General features: G+C 32.7%; 1 protein-coding gene across 4 annotated transcripts in view; it reads right to left on the bottom strand.

Annotated features, from left to right (window-relative positions):
• Rpgrip1l (RPGRIP1 like) overlaps positions 1-23809 on the bottom strand; it is a 93161-nt gene that overhangs the window by 58808 nt on the left and 10544 nt on the right. For all 4 annotated transcript variants that reach the window (XM_010629716.2, XM_033757941.1, XM_010629710.3 and 1 more), the window contains exons 5-10: positions 22423-22525; positions 20975-21118; positions 11512-11617; positions 9494-9640; positions 8166-8239; positions 2346-2485 (exon numbers count right to left, since the gene is read on the bottom strand). In XM_010629716.2, the coding sequence (XP_010628018.1) occupies positions 2346-2485; positions 8166-8239; positions 9494-9640; positions 11512-11617; positions 20975-21118; positions 22423-22525 (714 nt within the window). The remainder of the gene's footprint in view (positions 1-2345; positions 2486-8165; positions 8240-9493; positions 9641-11511; positions 11618-20974; positions 21119-22422; positions 22526-23809) is intronic.

Below are 23809 nucleotides of genomic sequence, written 5' to 3'. Positions count from 1 at the left end.
ATTTACATATTCTTCCCCCACATATTCATACAATCTGAAACTAATTTGTACCTTGAATAAAGAGGTGAGTACTCTTTAAAAATAATTTGCCAGGTAGATGAATGACTACAAGAAGCAGGGAAACATCTTCTGGCAAAGGACATTACATACATGAAAAGGTAAATGTGTGAGGAGACTTCAAAGTAAAATTAAACAATTTCAAAATCTGTAAACAGAGAAGAACTTTCTTAATATTAAAATATTTCCTTAAATACACAGTTTCAGTTTTTATTTACTATTCTCTTGGAAAAATGGTTAAAGCCTATAGTATTTTTCTTAAAATATATTGTAATTTTTTTTTTTTTAACAAAGGAACAAAAATTTAAAGTCTTTGGAATTCTAAGCCTGAACTCTTCAAAGAAAAATAACTGGAAAATAACAAATTTGGCAATTTTTCTTTAGAAAATTGGACACTTATAAAGAGTTGTGTAAAAAAGATGTTGCTTATGGTACTTACAATGAAGTTACTTGGATAATCTATGATACATCCACACACTGAAAAACTGTAACAGCCATTATAAATGATAATGATGCAGACATAAGTTTATACTCAAGAATGAATTTGAAATACAGTAAATCAAAAGCACATTATTTAACTATATACATACAAAAACAGCTCTGAAAAGACATTCATCAAATATTAGCAGTGATTATCTTGAGGGTTATGAAATTGAGTGATTAGAATTTTTTGTTTACTGGACTTTTTGCATAGTGTATATGAATTGTATTGATTAGTCAAAAAACCTCCAAAGATAGAAGTCTTTAAAAGGTGAAGATGGAATAGGTGCATTAAAATAACTCAGAATTCAGTAACAATAAACAGGTTCATCAAACAAAATAGATTCTACTCCCTTCAGAAGAGATTAGAAGGCTGGGGACATAGCTAAGTAGTACAGTACTTGCTTAGTATATGCAAGCCCCTAGGTTTAATCCCCAGCACCAAGAAAAAGAACTGCTTTTCAGAAATCAATTCATATAGCTAGAAGATAATAGTTTTGGAATTCTTGATATCTAAGGAAATACAGAAAGTATAGAAATATTTAATTTCCCTTTCTGTTAAGAACGAGCAATTTATCTGATTTTGGAAAAGAGAAAAATACGGAGTACTTTCGTTTCCTTCAGTGAACAAGAATTTATTGAGCAACTGTTAAAGCATTCTGTTAGGTATTTGATACTGTACAAAAACATTCACTAGGTCAGAAAACATAAAACCATTTTACTGCACTCATAATCTATCATCAAATTTAATCACTGCGTGAATAAATATTGACTACTATGCTTCACTGGATTTAAGACTTCACTGATTTCATAAAATGTGTCTATTTAGATTTGTTAAAATGTGAAGAATATCGCCATATTTTAAAGATGTTATCACTTATAAGATTCATTACAATTCTAGGCCTATTAAAAGGTAAAAAAATAATGTCCCCTTCAGTCAGTAAAATATGGCACTGTGACCTAATCAACATATACGAGTTCAGGCTACAAATGCAATTTTGAAACTGAGTTTGTATTAAACTTTCAAACATTCTCATGTAACTGAATTGTCAATATTTCAAAGGAGCAACTTCCTTATCACATCAAGTTTATCAAGTGCTTGAGCAAACAGATACAACACTTCAACCAAATACTGTACTGTATATGTATGTGGAGATATCTTTAAAGATATGTTCAGATGTCTTAAATTATAATCATTTTATTTCTATGACGAGAAGGGTGAGCTCTGTGACTTCTAATATGATACCTACTGATGAATGTTGTTTTCACAGTTTCCTAGTACTTAAGCTCATGATCACAGAACAGAAGTAGACCTCTCATGGAGAGAACTTCCTTGTCCAACCTATCAGAAACAGCAAGCAATTTCTACCACTCTGTCATCTTACACTGCTTTTTTTCCCCTGCACTTGCCACCACCTGGCATAGTCCTTATTTATTTAATTACTATCAGTTTATCTCTGTTAAATTTTTTTTATGAGGGTAAATACTTTGTTCTATTCATTGCTGTAGTCCCAGAACTAATCTACAACATACTGGTGCTCAATAAACATTTGTTGACTGCTGAATAAGAAAGGCTCAGAATTCAGCAAAATTAAACAAATTTAGGACCTGAATAAAAGTAAATCTGAGAGAAAACCCCAACCCCCTTTTTTTGCTTACTAAGGGAAATTTTGAAATCCCTGAAAGTGGTACATAGCAAGTACATAGCAAGGTAACTAGCAAACAGAAGGCACCACAAGTACTGATTGATTCATAGAATAAACATCAGATGTATGAAATGAGTAAGTCAGTAGTTGTTTTATATGTACCTCTTTCAGTTTTTAATCTGTCAAGGATTTCAGTTTTGTCTGTTAAATCAGATTTTAAGGCAGTCTCGAGCTGAGCAATCTGCACTTTCAGCTGCTGTTCCTTTAATTTCCATTGCTCTTCATGGGCAGCACTGAAGGCACTGCAAAACACACGTGACAGGCAAAGAAAGCTTGGAAATCAGCTTCAACCGAAAATAATAAAGAGAAAAGCTTTTAGTGGCACAGAGACCACTGTCATCATGTCTCAGGAATTAAGTAAACATATGCTGGTCTGCTGCTGTTGAAACCAAGGCGCCTTTCTCAGGCTGCGGTTAGGGAACATGAAAGAGTTTGTGGGATGAGCAAAGGAACTGGCCTTAATTTAGAGCTCTAAAGTCAGAAAAGTTGGCAGTGTGCAGCTTTTGTGGGACTAGTAAAGGAATTCAGATACTGTACATACTCCAGAGGAATTTATAATTCCAAACCTCAGCAACTGACACTGGATAAAACCATTCTCTCCCATTTACAAACCCTCTTAAGACTGAGAAAATGGACTTTCCACCTGATCTGTAATTCTGTGAAATTTTTAGAGTCTGCGATAATAACATATTCACAGAACACTGGCCACAAAATTATAGCATATTGAACCACAGGACAGCAATTCTGATATTGATTAAGAAGTAGTGATAATGCACTTTTGTCCTAAAAATCTAAAAGCAATAAGCTCAGGACAAACAATTTTACTTGTAACATGTGTTTGGGATGAAAATGAATGCCCTGTGCCTAATAATGATGGAGATAGAATTATTATTCCTAAATAAAAGTGCAGTAGTTTCAATTTTTGTTAAAATTTGCTAATAATAAAGGCCTAGAATATCCTAAGAAAGAACCAGATAAAACATATCTAAATGGTACACAGAAGGTATACAATAAACATGTTTATTTACTGCTTCCTGAATGCTGATCTAAACAATGGTGCTACATCAGTGGCACTGACTCTTAGCGAGATTTAAAGATGGAGGTCCTAGGGCCCAGGGATTCATATTTTTATAAAGCTCCAAGGTGATAGCCAGGTTTTGGAAAAACTGATCTTGATCTGCATTTCAGCAGAAAAACCATTATATGTGAAGCTTGATATCACTGAATGATCATCAGCAGCTCTGACCCATCTATTTGTTTAAACCCAGGAAGTGAAACAAAAATTTATAACATCAGGTTTTGTGCTGTTGATGAGATATATAGAAGGAAAACATATCATTGAAAATTGTCCTTAATGTTGCTCTCAGCTAATCTTGAGGTTTTAGTCCAAAAGAGATACTTTTCTGGGAGGCGTAGCTTTCAAAACTGTGTATTCATTTCACATTTTGAATATTTTTACTGCATTTAAAATAATATAACCTTGAAAATAAGTGGAATTCTAGAAGCTCCTCTAAAAATGACATCTGTTTCTCCTATCAATGTTCTCATTTCACATATGGAACCTTAAAAATGCATGGATCTGATATACCAATATTTTAAGTTAATTTTATCAAAAGTACAACTACCTAGACTTAAATGAAATCCCAATAAAATACATATTTAAATACTAAATGAGGAATATACCCTTACAAGTTCATTTTAAAATAAAAAACAAATACAGTTTTTGTGTCAGGCCAAATTATATACACCAAACATACATATATATGCACGAATGTGAGTAAATACATGTGCATATATATGTGTAGGTATGTGTGTGTGTCCTGTATTATTGAAAACATGTACCACCTGGAAAAAAATTAGCATGATGAAATAGGCAGTATACATTATATCAGATGCCAAAAATTAGAAACAGTAGTGTTCCAATAGCATTAGTACCAGCAAAAAGATCACCAACAGCTAATCTGGCAGAAACATCAGAAGCTGTATGTGTTTAAATTAAGAACAATTTAGCAGCCTGGTTTTTCCAAACCCACAAAATACTAGTGTAAATCAGCATAAGACAATCTGAATTTAGTCCACTGCTATCTTCCCTCTAAATTTAGGATTACATTCCACTGGAGTTTCATGAGGAATTTCTTTTGAATTTACTGTATTCCTCTATGCTTGGAGCCATCTGTGTAACTATAAATGGTGAACCACATCTGGCTCCATTTCCTTTGTAAGAGCTATATACATGATTAAATCTGCATATGAGAACAGTCTTTGAGAACCTTTTATTCATGAAAATGTTTTTGTATATTGCTGGTAGTGATGACTGAGGGATGATAGTCAAGTCTCTGTGCCCATTTTACTGTCACCTTATGTTGCAAAAGTGAGAAAATGTCAGTCTGTAGTGGAATGCCCTTGGTGCCTGTGGTACTGGCATGTCCACAGGCAGCCATGGGTCTTGTTATACTGTACACACTCTTGATCAAAAGCACGTTAAGATCAAAATAGAAGCCAAAGAATTCCTCTCTACCTCGTCTTTTTTTTTTCTGATAAGAAATTCCATTTATTCCAACACTCAAGGGAATCCTAATGTGAGAGATGAGGAGGAATAAATTCTGAATCGTCTATAAAAAATCCATAGGTACTTTAGATAGGATGATTGCAGGGGACCCGTGTTTACTTTACAGAAACAGAGTTCAGAAAGTTTGGGTGGTCAGCAGTGCTCTTTTAAATTCTGAATATTGGATAAGTATGTATCACAACATAGAAACTTGATCCATCCAATTCTTAAAAAGGTTACTGTCATGAAATACATGAAAACTTTTTAAAAACAGGCATTAGATCACTTGTCTCTCAAGGAGTTAGTACCTTAAAATCACCAACAGATTCTGTGGACCCAACTTCAAATTGACCGAAATGGAATTGGTTGGTGGTAGTAGTGGTGTGTATGTGTACACGAGTGTGTGTGCATATGTGCAGAGGCTCTGCTGGTATGGTGCAATTTATATTTCAGTAAGTTTTCTAGGTTATTTATATACATTATAGTCTAAGGATCATTGTATTCACTATTTACACGGCCCTTAAACTATACCAACTTCAAAAATGGAACCAGCTTTACCATATTATCATATAGAATTTCTCTCTGATCAAATATAAAGATTTAATTGCAAAAAATTTATTCTGAACTTTCAAATTGAACATTTCTTAAAGTTCTTATTTCTTGGCATTGTATCAAAAATGTTTTAGCATATTAAAAAAGACTCATACCAAATACTAACATGAGGGTTTTATCTTGCCACATGATTCTCTAATATGTCATATGTCAAGTAATAAACACATTCAACATTTCATTTGAGAAAGGAAGATGAGAATGCAATCTGTGAATCATATTTTTCTCTTGAAAACTAGCCAATTTTGAATAGCAAACAAATGCTCTCCTTTTAAAAGCATGCTATCATTATGACTAACAAAACAAGGAGTATATGTAGTTTTTGATGAACATAAGTTGTTGATAATGATGATAACAGCGCACTAAAACAACGAAGCTGTAAAGAATCTTAGGGATGGTGTTGATTTTTGTAGTTTTTCCAACTATTCTTGTGAAAACATTTTTAAAAAATCACATTCGAGAATTTTGTGGTTCTATTTAATATATACATGTAGTTGTTGGGTTTTAAGCTTAAGTAACAATTTTTTTGACATTAAATGTTTTGACACTCATTACACATATTATTTCCATACACCTCATCTAAAACTCAAGTGTAAGTAGCATAATAAAGTCTGCTTTTAGTATGACAGGGAAAAAATGTAGCTCAGGCATAAAACATTTTTAAAAAACCTTCAAAGCCAGATTTACATTCTCAGATCATTTTCTAACATGGAAAGGTAAAGTTTTATGGTGATTAAGTATATATAAGAAAAATATGCCTGTAAAAATTCCATTTTTGCATTATTCCCCTTAAGTTTGAGGGCTTTTATTCCAAGAAAGTATGCTTAGTTAATTCTCAGAATGAAGAAGAGTAGAAAATCTACAAGTAATGGCCAAATGGCCCTTATTTTCTTCATTTAGACCATGTCAAATTATTTGAAATTGTAAGATGCTAAGATAAATGTAAATCAATCAGAATTTCTAAATCTATGACAGTTCCATTACTTCACGAATGTTTCCCTTTCACATAAACAATTTTCCAATGCAATTAAAATTAAAGAGTAAAACATAGTGGAAAAAAATTCAAATTTTAGTGTCAAAAAATTGTGTTTCAATCCTATAGTAGAGTCTCACAGTGCTGACTACACAAGTCTTTTCATTTTTCTGGAATCTCAATTCTCTCATTTATAAAACAGAGGGATAATATTATCTTTATGGCCATTTAATATATTGTACAAACTGTATAATAACATTTAACATCTTCAAACAACATTATTGCCTATTTAGATATATACCAATATAAACCTATGCATTATTCTATAGAGATGAAATATAAGATAGAAGGCATAGGGGCTGGGGATTTAGCTCAGTGGTTCGGTGGCCTGCCTTGCAAGCGCAAGGACCTGAGTTCAATCCCCGGTACCAAGAAAAAAAAGACAGAAGGCATAATAAATTCATTAGGTAAAATTCATCAGAGTTGATGAAAAAGAGACTGGAATAAAACCTGGGGCCAAATGATCTGGAAGGAGGTCACAGCAAATCCCACATAAAGCTTTTTAGCCAGCACACCCTTGGCTGGAGGGCCCTGAGTATTATTTTAACTGATGTTCTGTTATTGGTAACCCTAAATATACTGAGCCACTGTGCTAAGATAGGCAACATTAGTAGGTAAATGAGATGAGTGATGCAAACCATTGGAATAATGCCTAATAGTAATTTAAATAACTTTTCAAAGTAAACCAAAATAAAAGCCTATCTGCATAGTCTCTAGGTATGGTAATTAAAAAATGTAAATGTAATCTACAAAACATGAAATACAACTAAAAAGTTAAAGATGTATTTGTAGCTCAGATGACTGTTTTCTAAGGTTTTTATAAACGATTAATAGAAACTTGAATATACATATAGTTTCAAATATATATTAAATTTATGTTCACATAAATCTGTATTTATGATTTATCAGTATCATAAATTAAAAAGACTTTAAAAATTATACACACACACACAGAAATATGTATGTCACTCAATTTAGCGATGGAGAATTTTGTTTCTAACATTACCAGAAAAGATAAATTTTTAAAATACCATAATTATGAAGCAGATCTAGAAAATAAATGCAGTCTTTTATAATTTATCTTGAGCTATGACGCCTATGTTTGTCTTTTAAGGAAAAATGATAGGTGTTAAGTAAACACCTTTATTTCTTTTTTCTTTTTTTGGTACTGGGGAACTGAACTTGGGACCTTGTACTTATGAGGCAGGAGGTAGAATGACTGAGCTAAATCCCTGGCCCTAAGCACCTTTATTTCTGCCATCATAGTCGTTGTCAGCTAATAAGCTGAACAGCCCAGTGGAGAGACCAACAGAGGTGGTTCGAATACAGGCTCTATTACTTCATATCTTAAAGAGTACGAAATACCTCTCAAAGTTACTTAGTTGTGGTTAATCTCTAAACTGGGCATTTATAATACCTATATTCCAAGGTGTTATGAGGAATTTGTAAAACTAAATGTGAAGCCTGTGAGCCTGCGGTCAACAAAGGACAATGGTTGTCACTGGCAACAAACAACATGGTTTTCTGAGTAGTGACAGACTATTGCTGAGTAATGATAAGTTAAAAAAACTTCTTTTTTTAAAGGCTTTTGAAAAACATTTTTCTTTTGTAAATATATTTTTGCTATCTACTGTTGATAATTCTTTAATCAGTATTAATATATTATGACAACAAATGTTTTGATATAAAAGATCTCAAACATGAGATTTGAAAACATGGAATCATGATTTACCTGTTATAAAGTTTATCATAGTTTTCCTTTAAAAGTTCCCGTTCTTTTTCCAAATCATTAATTCTATCTTGAAGCTAAAATGAAAAGTATACATTAGGTGATTTTTATATAAAACTACATGGAGTAAAAATACCACATGAGAGGAGAATAACATGTTTCAGCTTTGATTTCTAAATTGTAGCTGCTAACTAGACCACTTATATTGTCTGTATTTAATTCAGCATTGATTTTTTTCCAAGTTGTTAAGTAGATATGAAATTAATATTTCTGTTTTAATTTTGTAGAGACATAGTCACAACTTTGTGACAACATGTGCCAGAACTCAATAAAGAATGTGTTAAGGGCTTACTGTTAAGTCCTGGGAAACATAGCATTTTTTACTTTCTACGATGATGAATTCCATCATTATATTCATTTTGTATTAACCTCCAATTGGCTCATAAAAAACAAAAAGATTAACTTGTCCTTAAGTTCAGGGTATAAATAAATTTTGTCAGTCATTATTTGCTCTGAAGATACAATTTGTTGTATTATTTGAAATTTGCAAATAGCCATTAGCACATCTTCTGAATTAACAAAATTAAATACCTTGTTTTAAACTTATGAATATTTTCAAAAATAAACTTGAAATAAATATATTCTTATGACTAAAATATGTATTTCTGCATTTTAGTATTTAAAGTTTTATTCATAAATACATTTTATAGTCACTTCCCTTCATGTATCAGAGTCCTCTTATAATTCATCTTCATTCTCAAAATTCTTTTTTGATGATGGTAAAAGATTCTAAGATGGTCAAAATCAAATGTATGCATCTTTCTTTTATATCTGTTCTCCTTAGGAACAAGTTTAAGAGACTACAGAAAAAGACTATACTAGATGGAGACATAAGTAGCAACAATAATAGAAAAATAAGTTTCGAACAACTTCATGGGGAAAAAGTTATGTAATTTCACAAAATTGCTGATATTGCAGATATATTCCTACAATTTTGTTTTGGTATCTCAAATGACTAACAAACTGTCAAAGTTGAGAACGTTAAAGTTCCACAAGTAATGTGGCATTAGATGTTATGTTTTCATTTTACTTAAAGATCTTTAATCCTTTAGGTAAAGAGTGGGTCTCAGCACATTTGCAAAGTGTTGTTAAATACTGATTTGCCATTCATATACTGTTATTATATACTATGTTTTGCTGTGCTCAGAATACCATGTATGTAGCTTAGAATTTAAAAATAAAAGTATTTGAAATGTTTCTGTTTTACTTTTCAAAAAATAGTTACAAAGAAGTTTTAATGCAACAGATTTCTAAACTCTTTGGGAGCTTACCTCTTCCATTCTTCTTTCAGAAAATGTCAAGGAATGTAATTGTTTCTCAAGACTACAGCATTTTAAACGCTGCTCTTTAAGTTGCATATTTAGTTCATCTCCATTTGCCATCAAAGCATCATGGCTGATCCTGAGAGTTCTTTGCTTCTAAAGATTAAAAAAAAAATTCAGACATTTTTTGCATTGTTCTTTATTACAATTATTACAATTCTATGAATGAATTTACTCCTGAAATTGACATTGAACAGCTTATTTTCCACATTTTAAACAACTAGGAGATCCTCTAATTGTAACAAGGAATAAAATAAAGGGTTATCTTAGTACAAAGTCATAGAAGTAAGGCAAGCTGTTCTTGTCCTTTATTTACTCCTAGTTTTTGACTTGTTGATAGTAATCAGTAAGTAAACTGGTATTACCAATGAAATTTTTTTCTTTTTACTATGGTTACAGTGGTTGGACATGCTGTCTAAAAATGCTGACCACTGACATTCTCACTGAAAGGATTTGCTACCACACCATATGACCAGATGGGGGTAGTTAATTTAATACAATTAAATTAAAATTTCCAATTCAGTAAAATTGAATTATTCTTAATTTAAAAAAATTGTATTTATGAGCGTACTTTATGTTTGGTTTTATAAATTCAAATGTCACACACCTCCTTTATAAATAAAAGATAATCATATTCAAGTCTTTTCACAGAGAACATATGACCATAACATGTGATGCCCCACTTTCTAATTAAAGTCATTTAAGTCTAATAAAATTTTTCTTAGATAATTTAAAAGAAACATGACTATTGGGCCACCTCATGTTAATTTTCATTAATCTTGTTATTGTTAGAAAACATCATTAGCTTGTTTTCTCTGGGCTTCCCACTTCACTGAGGCTATTGCCTTGACCTGTAAAATCTTTAAACCATTTCCCAAGAGAGAGACCTGTGTACTACAGCAGACATTTGTTACTGTTGGTATTTAAACAAATACCTGGGGTCCCTGTTGAATGTAAATCAAAATAGTCGAAAATCATTTTTCAATTTATTTCTTCCTTCTTCATTTTAGAAACTGCTTTTAACTTCATGTGTTTTTAATTACCCATATCTATCTTCAGATAGTGCTGTCATTCCCCCTTGCTAATTAGTCTCCTCCCACACAAACTGTGTGCCAGGGAAGGTAGTTATTAGCTTGCATTTAAAGCGGCTCCTAAAGAATGGAAATCACTAACCAGAGTATGGATAAAAATATTTAACTATTTAATTCAGTAGTGAATTTGGGCTTCAGATGACCCTATGCTTTCCATCAATTAACTGCTTTTCTTTTCTCAGTACTTCAAAGAAAGTACTGCTTAATAGAAATTCTATTCATTTGGAATGTTTTGAGTTCATTAGTTCCAGAACCTATGTTAATTATGCAGGGACAATAAATAGGAAGGCTCTGATGGTACATTCCTGTGGGACCATAATCATTGTTAAAATAACTATGGGCATGAAGAATCCTAAGTACTGTCCAACTGAATCGTTAATTTTTAAAATGAACACACTGATAGCAGACATCCTAGGTATTGACTTCTGATAATGGTGCTGATCAATAAAACCAAATCAAATCCATATCAAAGAAAGATTTAACATCATAAGTACTGACCAATTCATAATTCTGGCCTAGTTCTAGTATTTTATAAATTCTTAGAGCTGAAGATGTATGGAAATATAGCAAAATCTTCAGGGCTATGAGCCCATAATGACTCAGAAAAGGAGTTAAAAATAAAAATTATGGCAAGAGATGGTTTATGATAAATGTTTATTATTTTAAGACATATTTATAAAATCTAAGTTAATTATTTCTTTAGCAATAAAATTAGTAACAATATATGAAGAGAAATTATACACATTTGAGAATTTTAAAAAGCAATCTTTAAAAATTACTTTTTAGTGTTGTGACCACCATTCTACCCCAAAATACAGCTAGGATAATATTTTTGAATACTCTGCATCTAAGAATCATATTAGAATATCAGAGTACCTCTTGAAGCTGAATAAATTTTCCTTCCATTACTGAAAGAGCATTGCTTTTTTCCACCAGTTGTTTATGAAGCTTAATCATTTCTACATTGTCTCGAATATTTGATCTTCAAAATTTAAGAAAAAGAATAAAAAATAGTTAAAAGAAAAAAAATTGATTGGAATCAAACTTTTTCAATTCATGTTGCTTAGAAAATATTTATACATTTGCATATCAGTCACCAAAGATTTTAGATTATTTAAAAATGAACCAATAAACATTTGTGTACTCACATAAACAAACTCAGAATTTGAAAGGAAGCCCTAAACTTGAGGATGATGTCACCTATACAATACTTGATAATATGGATTTAAAATCATTTTATAGTGTCCTGAAAGATCACTTTTTAGCTCAGCAATGGTTCCACCACCAAACCGGACATTTATTTTAAGAAGCACTATCATGCTACTTTTCCCTAAAGGAAAAATACGCAATACAGGCATTCGTCTTCGTACCATTCCCTCAAAGCAAATGCATCATAAGATTATCATTTATTGGAGTTTCCTCTTAGAGTTTAAACTTTTCAAAATATTTCCAAAAAAAGCGACTTAGCATTTTATACTAATAATGCCCAAAGCTGGCATTTAAATATGTTGCAGATGTGCCTTTAGCTGTAAGAGATTACTTGATGTCCACAGGCTATATAGAAACCCTATATGCTGCAATACTATTTTGTATTTTTTCCTACTGAGATTAAAGCAAATGTAGAATTTAACAGGAAGATCTTGTTAAAGGTTAATCATAGATCTAAATGAATACCTATTTGAAAAAGCATTTATTTTTCTGACAGAAAATGGTTTCTTAATTCACTGTTTTACATTTTAAACTATTTTCAAAATTTTGAAACTTGGCTTTAGACTCCATTTTTACAAGAAAAAATCAATGTAAACATTTTAAATTCAGAAAATTATTTCAGTATTAAACTAAGTGATTTTACTTTCAAAACTTATCTAGTATATACATACTGAAAAAATTGTCACAATGCCCTACTGAAACCAGAAAATGGACTACAAAGCTCACACATCTGTAAACCAGCTGAAAACTTGAAATACTTAATTTTCCTCTTTGATATATGAAAGTTCATTGTATTTTGGCATTGGACAGTTACTTGTCCTCACACAGAAGATAAACAAGTCCAAGAGTCTGGATCTTGCCCAGGGTATGTTCTTAACACAATATTAAAATAATTTTGAGCCTAAAACACGTTATCTAGCGGTTCTGGGTATATATGTGACAGTATGCACATTGTTACTCCCCTCCATGTTACCTTTGTTCACCAATATATACATATATATTTATAATGTGAAGAAATTTTTGAATAAAATATAAAGAAAATATTAATATATTTCATATTTAGAAGCCAAAATATAATTTACCTGTTTTTCCTCAAATTACTTGGTTCAATAAGTGAATAACATTTATTGATGTAGAAATATAGAATACATTTCAAATAATTTAGTCTTTCCTTATATTTTATGTTGTTGCTGATTTTCTTCCCCTGGTGGTGCTGAAAATTGAAAACCCAGGAACGAATGCATGATAGGCAATGTCTCTGATATTTTGTTTTAAAACAGATTAACACTTTCAAGAAGAATTGTATATATTTGAAAAATAACTATTGTTTAATATTAGTAACAATTAAAATCTCAATTCATTCATCCATATAAGGTCATGCAAAGATTTTAAATTTTTTCTAGAAGGCAAAAGAGAGGAAGCATACTTCAAAAAAATTTAGTTGTTTAATTGGTAGATTTCTGGAATATTTTCTTTAACTCTTTGGAGTTTAGACTCATTATAATATTGGCAATAATAATGATGCCCAACAATGGACATCAATAGTATTTAGAAAACAGCAATAACAATATGGTAGTTAAAAGAGTTGGTGTGTCACAAAATATACCCATTTAGGGACAATGTAAAAACCTGCAAGTCTTTAATAATTATTTTTAAGAATTAGTTTGAGGGGCTTCATTTTATTTTATTTATTTATTTATTTATTTATTTATTTATTTATTTATTTATTTATTTATTTATTTATTTTATTTATTTTTCATACCGGGAAATGAACTCAGGACACTGTGCTTGTGAGGCAGCCATGGGTGCCACTGAACCAAATCCCCAGGCCTTCAAGGGGCTTTATATGTAACAGTTATTCTATCTTTTTTTTTTAGGATAGCAATGAGAAGAGAAGGATAACTTGTTAAGTGCTAGCCAGAGATATATAAAATACATGTAAGTTCAAATCAGTAATGTGATGAACGTGGTCTGGCTCTCAAGAAGATATACAATGAAATCATCTCAAACCTGACAATCATTCAATATTGTTACACAGATGAAGAATGGGAAAAGAATAATGGTACAAATAATAAAGGGAGTGGGGAGGTGTCACAAAATTATGACAAGGAGCATTAGAAGGATGATAGGAAAGAAGAAGCTAGAGTTATCGCTAAGAGGCCAGTTACAGATTTTGATGCCTGTTGAGCAAGGCCTCAGGTTGGCCTCCTGTGAAGAAGAGGTGTTGGGCTATTTTAGGCAATATTTTAAGTGACCTGCACAGATTTTTCTCTCTTCTTCCACACTCTCTTGACAGGAACACCAAATACTCAAAATGATGAAATTCTAAGAGAAAGAACAACGCATGGTAAAAACAGCCAGATGAACTCTGATAGTCATGCACCAATTTCTACAAGCCCAGTACACATAGTGAAATGATTTGCAGAGTTATCAAACACAGTAATTAAGTGCTTTGTAAAAATAAATTCTTCAAAATTTTCAAGAAGGATTTTGAAAAAAAAAAACAAACATAAGTGATTAAGCTAAAAATGGAGTTTCTTTTTGTTTTTACTTTTTTTCTTTTTACAGACATATGATTCATAATTATGCTCAAATCTTCTAAAACTATGAGATGAGTTGTTGGCCCATCTCTAGATTAAAAACAAACTGAAATAAATTAGATTTTATGTTGAAAAAGTAATTCAGCTCAAAAAACTGTGTGCCAAGTTTCTCTCAAATAATTTGAAACAGTCAAGCAATAAACTCTGAAAAAGGAATTTCTAATGGAAGCCTTGAAAACACTTGACTCCAGCTTTGCTACTGGGTGCCATAATAAATCCAGAAACTTAAAACCTCAGATATACCGGAGAAGGAAAAACTTTAAATGGAGCTATGTAATGTATAGTCTAATATGAAAGCTTAAGCAGCAAAAATCTTTGCTTCAGTGAAAGTTTCATATATTTCATTCCCCAGGCACTCAACTCCCCTCTTTCACCCTACCAACCTTTCATTCTTTGCTACAGTAAGGATTATGAAAGCTAAAAAAAAAAAAACCTCTTGATTTTTTAGACTAAAATGTTCCAGTTTTTAGCATCATTTAGAAGAGCAGGCTCTAAAATACAGGCTATGAGATTCTGGGAAGTGCTTAGGTCAAATATTTATAAGATGGAATGCAGAGGATCTTTTCGAGTAACAGTATTAGGTTAAACTATATCTGGGGGATACAGCTATAAATATCAGGGTTAAAAATTGACTTTCATTTTTTTCAAACAGTGGCAGATTAACTGTATTCTTGAAGTTTAGGTCACTGATAGTTCTTACTAGAGTTACACATGTAACATCACTAGCAAAGATACTACTTTTGAATAGGACGATAGAAGGCCGCTAGGAAAATGAGTGGAATAAGTGTCACAAAGACAGCCAAGGAATTTATTTGAAAGGTAATGGTTTTGCTCAAAACTGTTATTTGCGATTATGGGTTAAAAGAGTTTCCTGATTTAAAATAATACAAAGGGAAAAATTTGTGTGTTTATTTGCCTTGGGATCACAGCTTTCCTGTGGTAGTGGGTCAAAATATAAATAAGAACTCAGCATTCTGTTACTGCCACCACTCACAGGAATGGAGGGTACGAATCTATTGGGCTCTCTATATGCATTTAATCATACTCATGAAAACGGAGAGGACACTCCTGAAGACTGGTTAGGGATAGCAGTAACCCAAATCCTTGCTACTTTTCTTAAGACGACCATGTTTAGGATCAAGTTTAATGTATTTCAGCTAAAGATTTACAGTAACAGGAAAGGGAATCTGAAACTATTAGTCAATATTTCAAAAAGCCCAAAGGAAATGTAGATTTATCAGCAACTAAGTTACAAAAATGGACAAAGGATTATGCCAATCTAGTGCCACACACAGGTTACTTCATATTAACAGATGGAATGACTGACTGGCATGATTGAGATTTTTCATCAAGACAAAATGAAAAATTAATTAAGCAATATAGATTACTGAGTAGGCAAAATCTTTCAGAAACACCAGGTTCTCCTAGATAGAAAATGACTATTGTTAGCCAGGCGTGGTGGTGCACGCCTGTAATCCCAGCACTGGGGAGGCTGAGGCAGGAGGATCGCTGTGAGTTCAAGACCAGCCTGGACTACATAGTGAGTTCCAGGTCAGTCTCAACTATATGGTGAGACCCCGTCTCAAAAAAACAAACAAACAAAAAAAGAAAATGACTATTGTTTACAGAGTAGAGAACCATTCACACACTTCAATATAATTATTCATTTTATAGTTCAGGTTGCTAACTGAGGTTCACAGAAGAAAGAATTTGGTTAGAGTCCTTAACATTCAAATGTAGTTTTAAGGACCAAATCCTTCTCATTCTTTTTTTTTTTTTGGTACCGAGGATTGAACTCGGGTCCTTGTGCTTGCAAGACAGGCGGTAGAACCACTGAGCTCAATCCCGGGCCCCCTTCTTATTCTTTTAAAGTTGCTTCTTTCTTATAAGATGTTGCTAAGTTTTAACATTCCCTCTACAAAGATGTATGCAACAATAAACTATTTACTATAAATTAGGACAATTTTTGCAGTTTATATAAAATGCTGGAAAATACATCAAGCTGCTCTCTAGAAAAATCAGATTAATAAAAAACACAGGGATAAAATGGTATAGGGGTACAATAGTTGTCACTGGACAAATTCTAAGATACTCAAAACATCAGTAAGAGCTCGGTGAATTTATTTTTTTTAAATGACAGATCATCCCTCTGTGTAATAATGTTTGCATGGTTATCCCTGGCCCCAGTTATCCTTCCATCAGAGAACCAGATGTGCCCTCTTAAATTAGAGGGCTGGGCAATCAGGCAAATCCAAATTGAGGGACATTCTGCAAAAAACTGTCAATGTACTGGAAAGAGGAGGGAACTGCTGCAGAATAAAGGAAAAGTAAAAGACTTGACAATTTAATGTGACACATGACCCTCACTGGATCCTAGATCAAAACAAAACGATGTTAATAAAAGAAAAAAAAACTGCTGTAAAGGACATTATTGAAACAACAGGGGGAATTTGGATATAGACTATGTATTAGACAATGCCACCGCGTCATTCACTGTTAAATTATCTGAATGGCTGTTACAAAAGAGGATGTCCTTGTTCCTTGAAGATGCGTAATGTACAGAGGATGAAATAACATATGAACTTTAATGGGAGAGAGAGAGAAAAGGAGGGAACAAAAGAAGAGAGGGGAACCGAGTGGGGGGATGAGGAAGAGGAGAGGAGGGCAAGGGTTCGAGAGGAGAGCAGAGAAGAGGGAGAGGAGGGGAGAAGAGTCAGAAGTACACAGCTCACAGAATACAGGAACAGGATGCTGTGCAATACACAGATATGCTAAAGGGGTATAGGTATGTGAGTGCTCACTCTACTATTCTTTCCACTTTTTTGTAGGTTTGATCTTTTCTGAAGTGAAAAGCTGAGGAAGAACTTAAAAGAGTGCAAGGAAGTAATTCTTTTTCTACGCAAAGGGGAAAGAGTAAGCCCCTAAAGTCAAGCTGTTTCTTATAATGCATGGCTGCAAAAGGCCTCTCAGTTATAAGATTTGACAGTTTGCTGTCTGCCAAAGAGAAAAGGGCAAGTCGGAGTGTCTGAAATATATATGGGTTAAATTTCCTCCATTGGGACATTACGGCACTTACATGATTTTTAATTAAGAAGGTAAACACTCTAACATTTGTTTAAAAAAACTTGCACAAACATTAAAGTTTCACCTTTGGTAAGAGTATAAATATTTTTGGAGTTGGAAAAGTCAATAAAAGGTAAAATCATTCTGATTTTAATGTATGTTCACTGGTTACTGCTTTGCATTTAAGACAGCCTTTTTAATAAGCAGAAAATGTGCATTTTTATATTGTTTAAATTTTAATACGGATTTTTGTTCAAAACAACACAGACATTCAGGCTACTTGTAAATGATACAAGATTTTTTGCTAATGAGGCATTATGTAGAACATATGCAAAAATCACAACTCAAGTCTTCCAAAATTGACCACAACAACAGGAAAAAACATGATTTTAATAAAAAAGAGCAGTACTGGGCTTTTACTTCAAAGCAATTAAGGGCTTTGGATAACCAAAAATTTATGTCAAGCTGATGCCAAACCAAACTGGTCTATTAAACACATACTATGAAGAGTTTCTGTAATATTCTATGAGAAGGCTCTCTGCCATAAATATCAAGCACTGCCACTCTGAAGATTACAACTATGTTAGGTTCATGTTTGAGAACAAGGGGTCCAACATCCAGATCAGACTTCTAGAATTTCAAATCTGAAATACTGTACCCGTGAAAGAGAAGTTTAAATATGTTTTCCATTTTGTGATTTTTTTTTCTCTATAGTAAATTATACCAAGTTTTATATTCTCTTCAACATTTTTTTTCAAGTTTTCCATTAGTCTCAAAAATCGCTGCTATACATAAAATTTTGAACTATGTGTAAACAGATTTTTAAAAAAGACTTGAAGACCTTATTGTAAGTTATTTCTTCAATTTCAAAAACTATTTTGAAAATCAGTATACTTTTACTAAGCAAATAACATGTAAACTTTTACTTTTATAAAATCAGACTGGCTACAAACTTCCTTTGGCCTATGTAACAAAGATTTCTATACCTATACACTAATTTGTTTCTCCTTCTGATTCTTGATGTCACAAAAAGACTACTTTTTTGTTTGTTTACATGAAAATATAGCTCACTGAGGAAGGCCTCAGTTTGGTTTTTAAGGTTAAACTCTTCTATATGTTATATGCATATATGTTGGTCTCTCTTGCTGGCAATATTTATAGTAGCAAAGTATGTGTTCTTGTCTGTCACTCTATTTCCAGTGTTGCTCTAGTCCTAGGATAGAAGGACTTGTAGATCTCCTTTTCAACTAACACTGAAAGTGTAGCTAGCTCCAAGTAATCATATCCATCTTGGAAAGGAGACAGTTAATATACATAGTCTATCTTACTGTGTAGGAACTTGAGAAGTATAACAGGGAAAGCAGTTCCTGATAACTTAATGGATTAAAAAAGCCGACAGGGATGAACCCCCAACTTGAGCTTAGCCTATGTGAATTTTTATATTTAGATAACTTCTTAAATATTGCTGCTGGCAATTAGACTAAGATCACTATATTCAGTGCTGGAGTTTGGTTGTCTGGCACTGTTTCTTACAAGGAACCACTTTTTGATTTTCCAAGAAGGCTGAGTTTAAGTCAGTTCTTCCTAAGGGAACGTGGCTAACTCCTAAGTATTTGAGCTGGTTTAAAGCCAGGTTTCAAATTAAATCCTCTTATTTTAATATAATTCTCAAAAATATTCATATTTCTTTTACCCTGTACCTTTTGGGGTACATAATATTATTAGACACTGTATTAGAATTTCCTTATATAATTTAGTTTTACACATGCCTTTTTAGAAACAGATATTACAGGTTGTACTAATCTTTTACGTCTTTTTAAGTTTTCATATTATTTTAGCCCACTTTAAAAAAAAAGAAGTCTCAGATTATGCATCTCTTCTTGGCTTCTACATACATTATCATGTAAGGTTAGTTTATTTTGAGAGGATTAAAACTCTGAATCTGCAGTTAGGAAAGCTTGGTCTTTCTATATAAGACCTTGGCCACATATGTATAACTGGAAAGGGGGAAAACAAGTAAAGGAACTATATTTGACTTTTTAAAAATAAGAAATGTGGAGGCGAATGATACAACAACCAAACACATTGTCTAGACCTTATTTAGATTATTATTTGATTCCTGAAAGCTCTCTTCAGGAAAATTAGATTATAAACTGGTTATTAGATGATATCAAAAAATGAGTATTAATTTTATTAGGTATTATAGTGGCATAGTGGCTATGTTTAAAAAATTCCTTATCAGACAGATTCATACTGAAGTATTTATGAATGACAGGCTATCTGGCTGGTGCTAATTATTGTAACTGAAGAGAGCAAAGGTGAAGGGATAGATGAAATAAGACTGGTAAGGTGCTATTAATTATTAAAGCTGGAAGATGGGGACATGGTTCAACGCATATTACTTTCTCTGGTTTTGGGTATTCCAGGTTAAAAAAAAACAGGGAAAGACAGGAAAAGAGGGATGTGACTTAGGGTGAGAGCATATGCATGAGGCCCTGAGTTCAAACCCTAGGGTAAGAAAAAAGAAAGGAATAAATCAATCAATAAAAAGCATACAAAAAAAAAAAAAACCCAGAAGAATATGCCATAAAGGGAAGAGAAGTCAAGAAAGAATGCGATAGGGCTGAGGATTTAGCTCAGTGGTTCCGCTGCCTGCCTTGCAAGCACAAGGTCCTGAGTTCGATCCCCAGTGGCAATAAAAGAAAGAATGTGATAAAAAGATAGTCTTGGGGCCGGGGATTTAGCTCAGCGGTTTGGTGGCCTGCTTTGCAAGTGCAAGGACCTGAGTTCAATCCCTGGTACAAAAAAAAAAAAATTGATACTCTTGATGAAAATATAATATCAAAGCATACAGCAAGTGAATGGGAAACAGGAACTAGAACATGACAAAGAAGGATATGAATGAAAAATATTACACTTTACAAAATATCAAAAATGCAAAGGTGGCAAGGAAACTGCTGATAGAGTTCACCATAATCCAAAACAGTGATGTATTTCAATGCAAATTTTGAGTATTAGGAGGCATAACATCTTTTTGAGATCACAAACTGCTACCATGTTATGTAATTTACTACCTTTTAAGGTTGGAAAAAACCTTACATAAGCATGATTTATACAGAAAGTATGCCAGCGGCTCAGTTCTCAGTAACCATACTTCTCTCAGTAGCTACAATAAATTGGTATCAACTTTCTGCAGTCTGGCAAATGGAGCAAATAACAGAGGAAACAAGATGAAGGTGTTTCTACCTCTCAGAAGCTGAACAATTCAACTTGAGGGCAGGCTACAGAAAACTGCCCTACACAGGAGTTGTGGATAGCAGTTAGTAGGTCTAAAGCAGCCAATGAAGAACATTAAAGAAAAACATGACTTTTAAATAAACTAGATGAACCTATCTTTTTATGGCACATGATAATTTATTTTAAACTAATTTTGACCTCATCAAAGCGACTGTTCTGTTTTAACATACCTTTGATCTGTAGCTTGTTGTTCTCGAATTTGAAGGAGAGATAATTCAATTTCATTTTCTTTTCTCTTCAACTGACTTTTCAGGATATCAGTCAAATGCTCTAACTCTTCTATCTGGGCATTCTGTGACTGAATAACATTTTCTCTAAAATAAAGAGCCTTTATAAGAATTTGTAGTTTGAGTAAAATTGTGTGCTATTTAAGATCAGCGCAGAGATAGTTCTTCATAGTAAAGAGCAAGCAAAAGTTCAAAATTTCAGCTACTGTCTCTGCATACAGTGAAAGAGTACCAGGTTGAATGTGACAGTTTGGAAATACATATGTAACAATTCAAGATATTACCTTTTTTTTTTTTTTTTTTTTAAACAAGATAATTCCCTAGTCAATGGCTTGGTCTTTGGATAAATTCAATGGTGTAAGTATTGATCACCTGACTGTGTACTCTACAATCTGGTCTTCAGATAATGTGTATGCCTTTGTTCTCATACAGTATATGCACATCTGCCTATAATACCCAAATTAACACTTCAGAGGGAGAGGGCAGGAAATTTGCCAAACATAACTTAGGGATCTCTGGCATGCATTTATCTCTTCCATGTCTGGCAGTATCTCAGTGCAATGAGCCTCAGGAAACTGGTATGAACCCTGGTTTTCAGCTGATTATTAGGTAACAAGATTATGTCTATTCTTTTATTTTCTCACAGGCTAATCATTACTATAACTGATATTTAAAATATCCAAAAGGAAACATTTTGAGCCCATATTATTCTAAAGCAACTATCTAAAGTATGATACTCTTCATGTCACGTTCCCTTTCCTCATTGAGTGGTGTTACTTTGTTGTGATCCATCTAGGTAAAGGCCGATAAAGTAGAACCTTATCTTTCCTTTTGTGACTCACAGACCCTGAAACCATGAGGCTTTGATTAACTGCAAAAGAAAGCTAAATGTTGTAGAAGTAATCTTTTTGAAACCATGATATCATGTAGAATGCAGTACTGCAGAATCATGGGGAAACAAAATCTGAAATCCATATGCATCTGATAAGCTATTCCTTTCAATTTTTAAAAATTTAAGCTACAAAAGGAGCTAACTGACTCAGATTCTTTAAAAAAAATTACCTGTAATTTTCTGGGAATGAAAATGTTGCTTCTAAAGTTTATACTATGCTAAATAATTTGATTTTATGTCTTTCCTTTGGGGTGAAATTATAATAAAGAGGACTAGTCTATAAACCCTTCCTTCTGTCATAGGATGTTATTCACTTCCTTTATTTTACTGAAAACATGTTATCTAATACCTGTTATTTCCCCACAGAACTAGCCGTATTTTAGTGAAGCAAATTATTCATAATACTTCAATCTTGTTTACAATAAAGGAAAGTGAGGGATTAAAACAATACATGATCAATAAACAAAGTTCTAAAATGACCATGAAAAGGAATACATACAAATTTCTTATTTCTCCTTTGGCTTCTTCAAGTAAACTATTGCCATATTTTGTAAGGATGGGTTGTGCAGTTTCTGCTACATCTACATCCTGGAATCTTATACCTAAAAATAAAGTAATAAAATCTAATTACAGAAGTGAAATTGGAAAGAATCCTTGATTTGCTATCTTAAGTATATTTATAATACAATAAAATTTCTTATTAAGTACTAAGACATATGCGTTCCATAATGGAGAATTAGAAATACACTGCTACCAGGAATTTTAGATGTTAGCCATCAGTAGACATTAAATAAAATGTAGTAACATGTATCATCCATTTAACAAATTCTATGGAAACCAAATTTCCTAGAAATAACTGGACTCAACTAAAGATCTTAGAACTCCTGCAGTAGGGCCAGGAATTTAGCTCAGTGGTTCCACCATCTCCCTTGCAAGTACAAGGTCCCAAATTCAATCTCTGGTACCAAAAAAAAACAAAAAAACAAACAAACAAACAAACAAACAAAAAAAAAATATATATACATATGTGTGTATATGTATGTGAATATATATATACATGTGTGTGTATGTGTCATTTTAATAGGATAGGATGTGCTTGTAGATTAAAGTTAGAATTATGAAATGTCTTGTTAGTTATAACTAATTCCATCCCCAGTACTAGAACTCCTGCAGTATTTCTGAAAGTCTTTAATTTAGGTCTTTACAATGTGAGCTGAAGTATGATGAAAAAAAGTTTTCAAAACTTGATTTAGTGTTTCCGGTAATTTAAAACTTTACAATTATTCATATTCCTTGACCCTACATGTTTAAGTCAAAATGTTTCCTGTACCTGTTACTCCACCTCAGTGATAAAAATCCATATTTAACCAAAGGTGAATCATTAGGTTTCATTTTTGTTTTTTGGCAGTACCAGGGATTGAACTTAGGACCTTACACTTGCAGGGCAGGCATGTTGCCACTGAGATACATCCCCGGCCCAGGTTTCCTGTAAATAAAACAGTTCCCTGCTGAGATTAAATATAATTTTTATTATAAAAATAGTTATAAGGGCTGGGATGTAGCTCAGTGGTACTTACTGTTCAAGGTCCTGAATTTGATCCCCAGTACCAGAAACAATGACAACAAAACAGTTCTATGTGTGGGGCACGGTAGTATTCACTGGTAGTCCCAGCTTTTTGGGAGGTAAAGATAGGAGGACTGCTCAAGCCCAGGAGTTTGAAGCTAGGTTAGGCAACATAATGAGACTGTCTCTTAAAACAAAAACAAAAAAATTCCATGCAATTTTATAAGGGTAGTTCCACTGTTAAAAATGAGACATGCTTTTAATTTACGTAAGCTACTTTACATTTGCAGAAAACATGAATTATTAGAGTTTAAGATAAACT

This window comes from Fukomys damarensis, unplaced genomic scaffold (genome assembly GCF_012274545.1).
Source record: "Fukomys damarensis isolate Sample0158 unplaced genomic scaffold, DMR_v1.0_HiC HiC_scaffold_32, whole genome shotgun sequence".
In the NCBI taxonomy this organism is placed as follows: domain Eukaryota; kingdom Metazoa; phylum Chordata; class Mammalia; order Rodentia; family Bathyergidae; genus Fukomys; species Fukomys damarensis.
The sequence above is the reverse complement of the archived record's forward strand: the minus strand, read 5'-3'. Positions and strand labels throughout refer to the sequence as shown.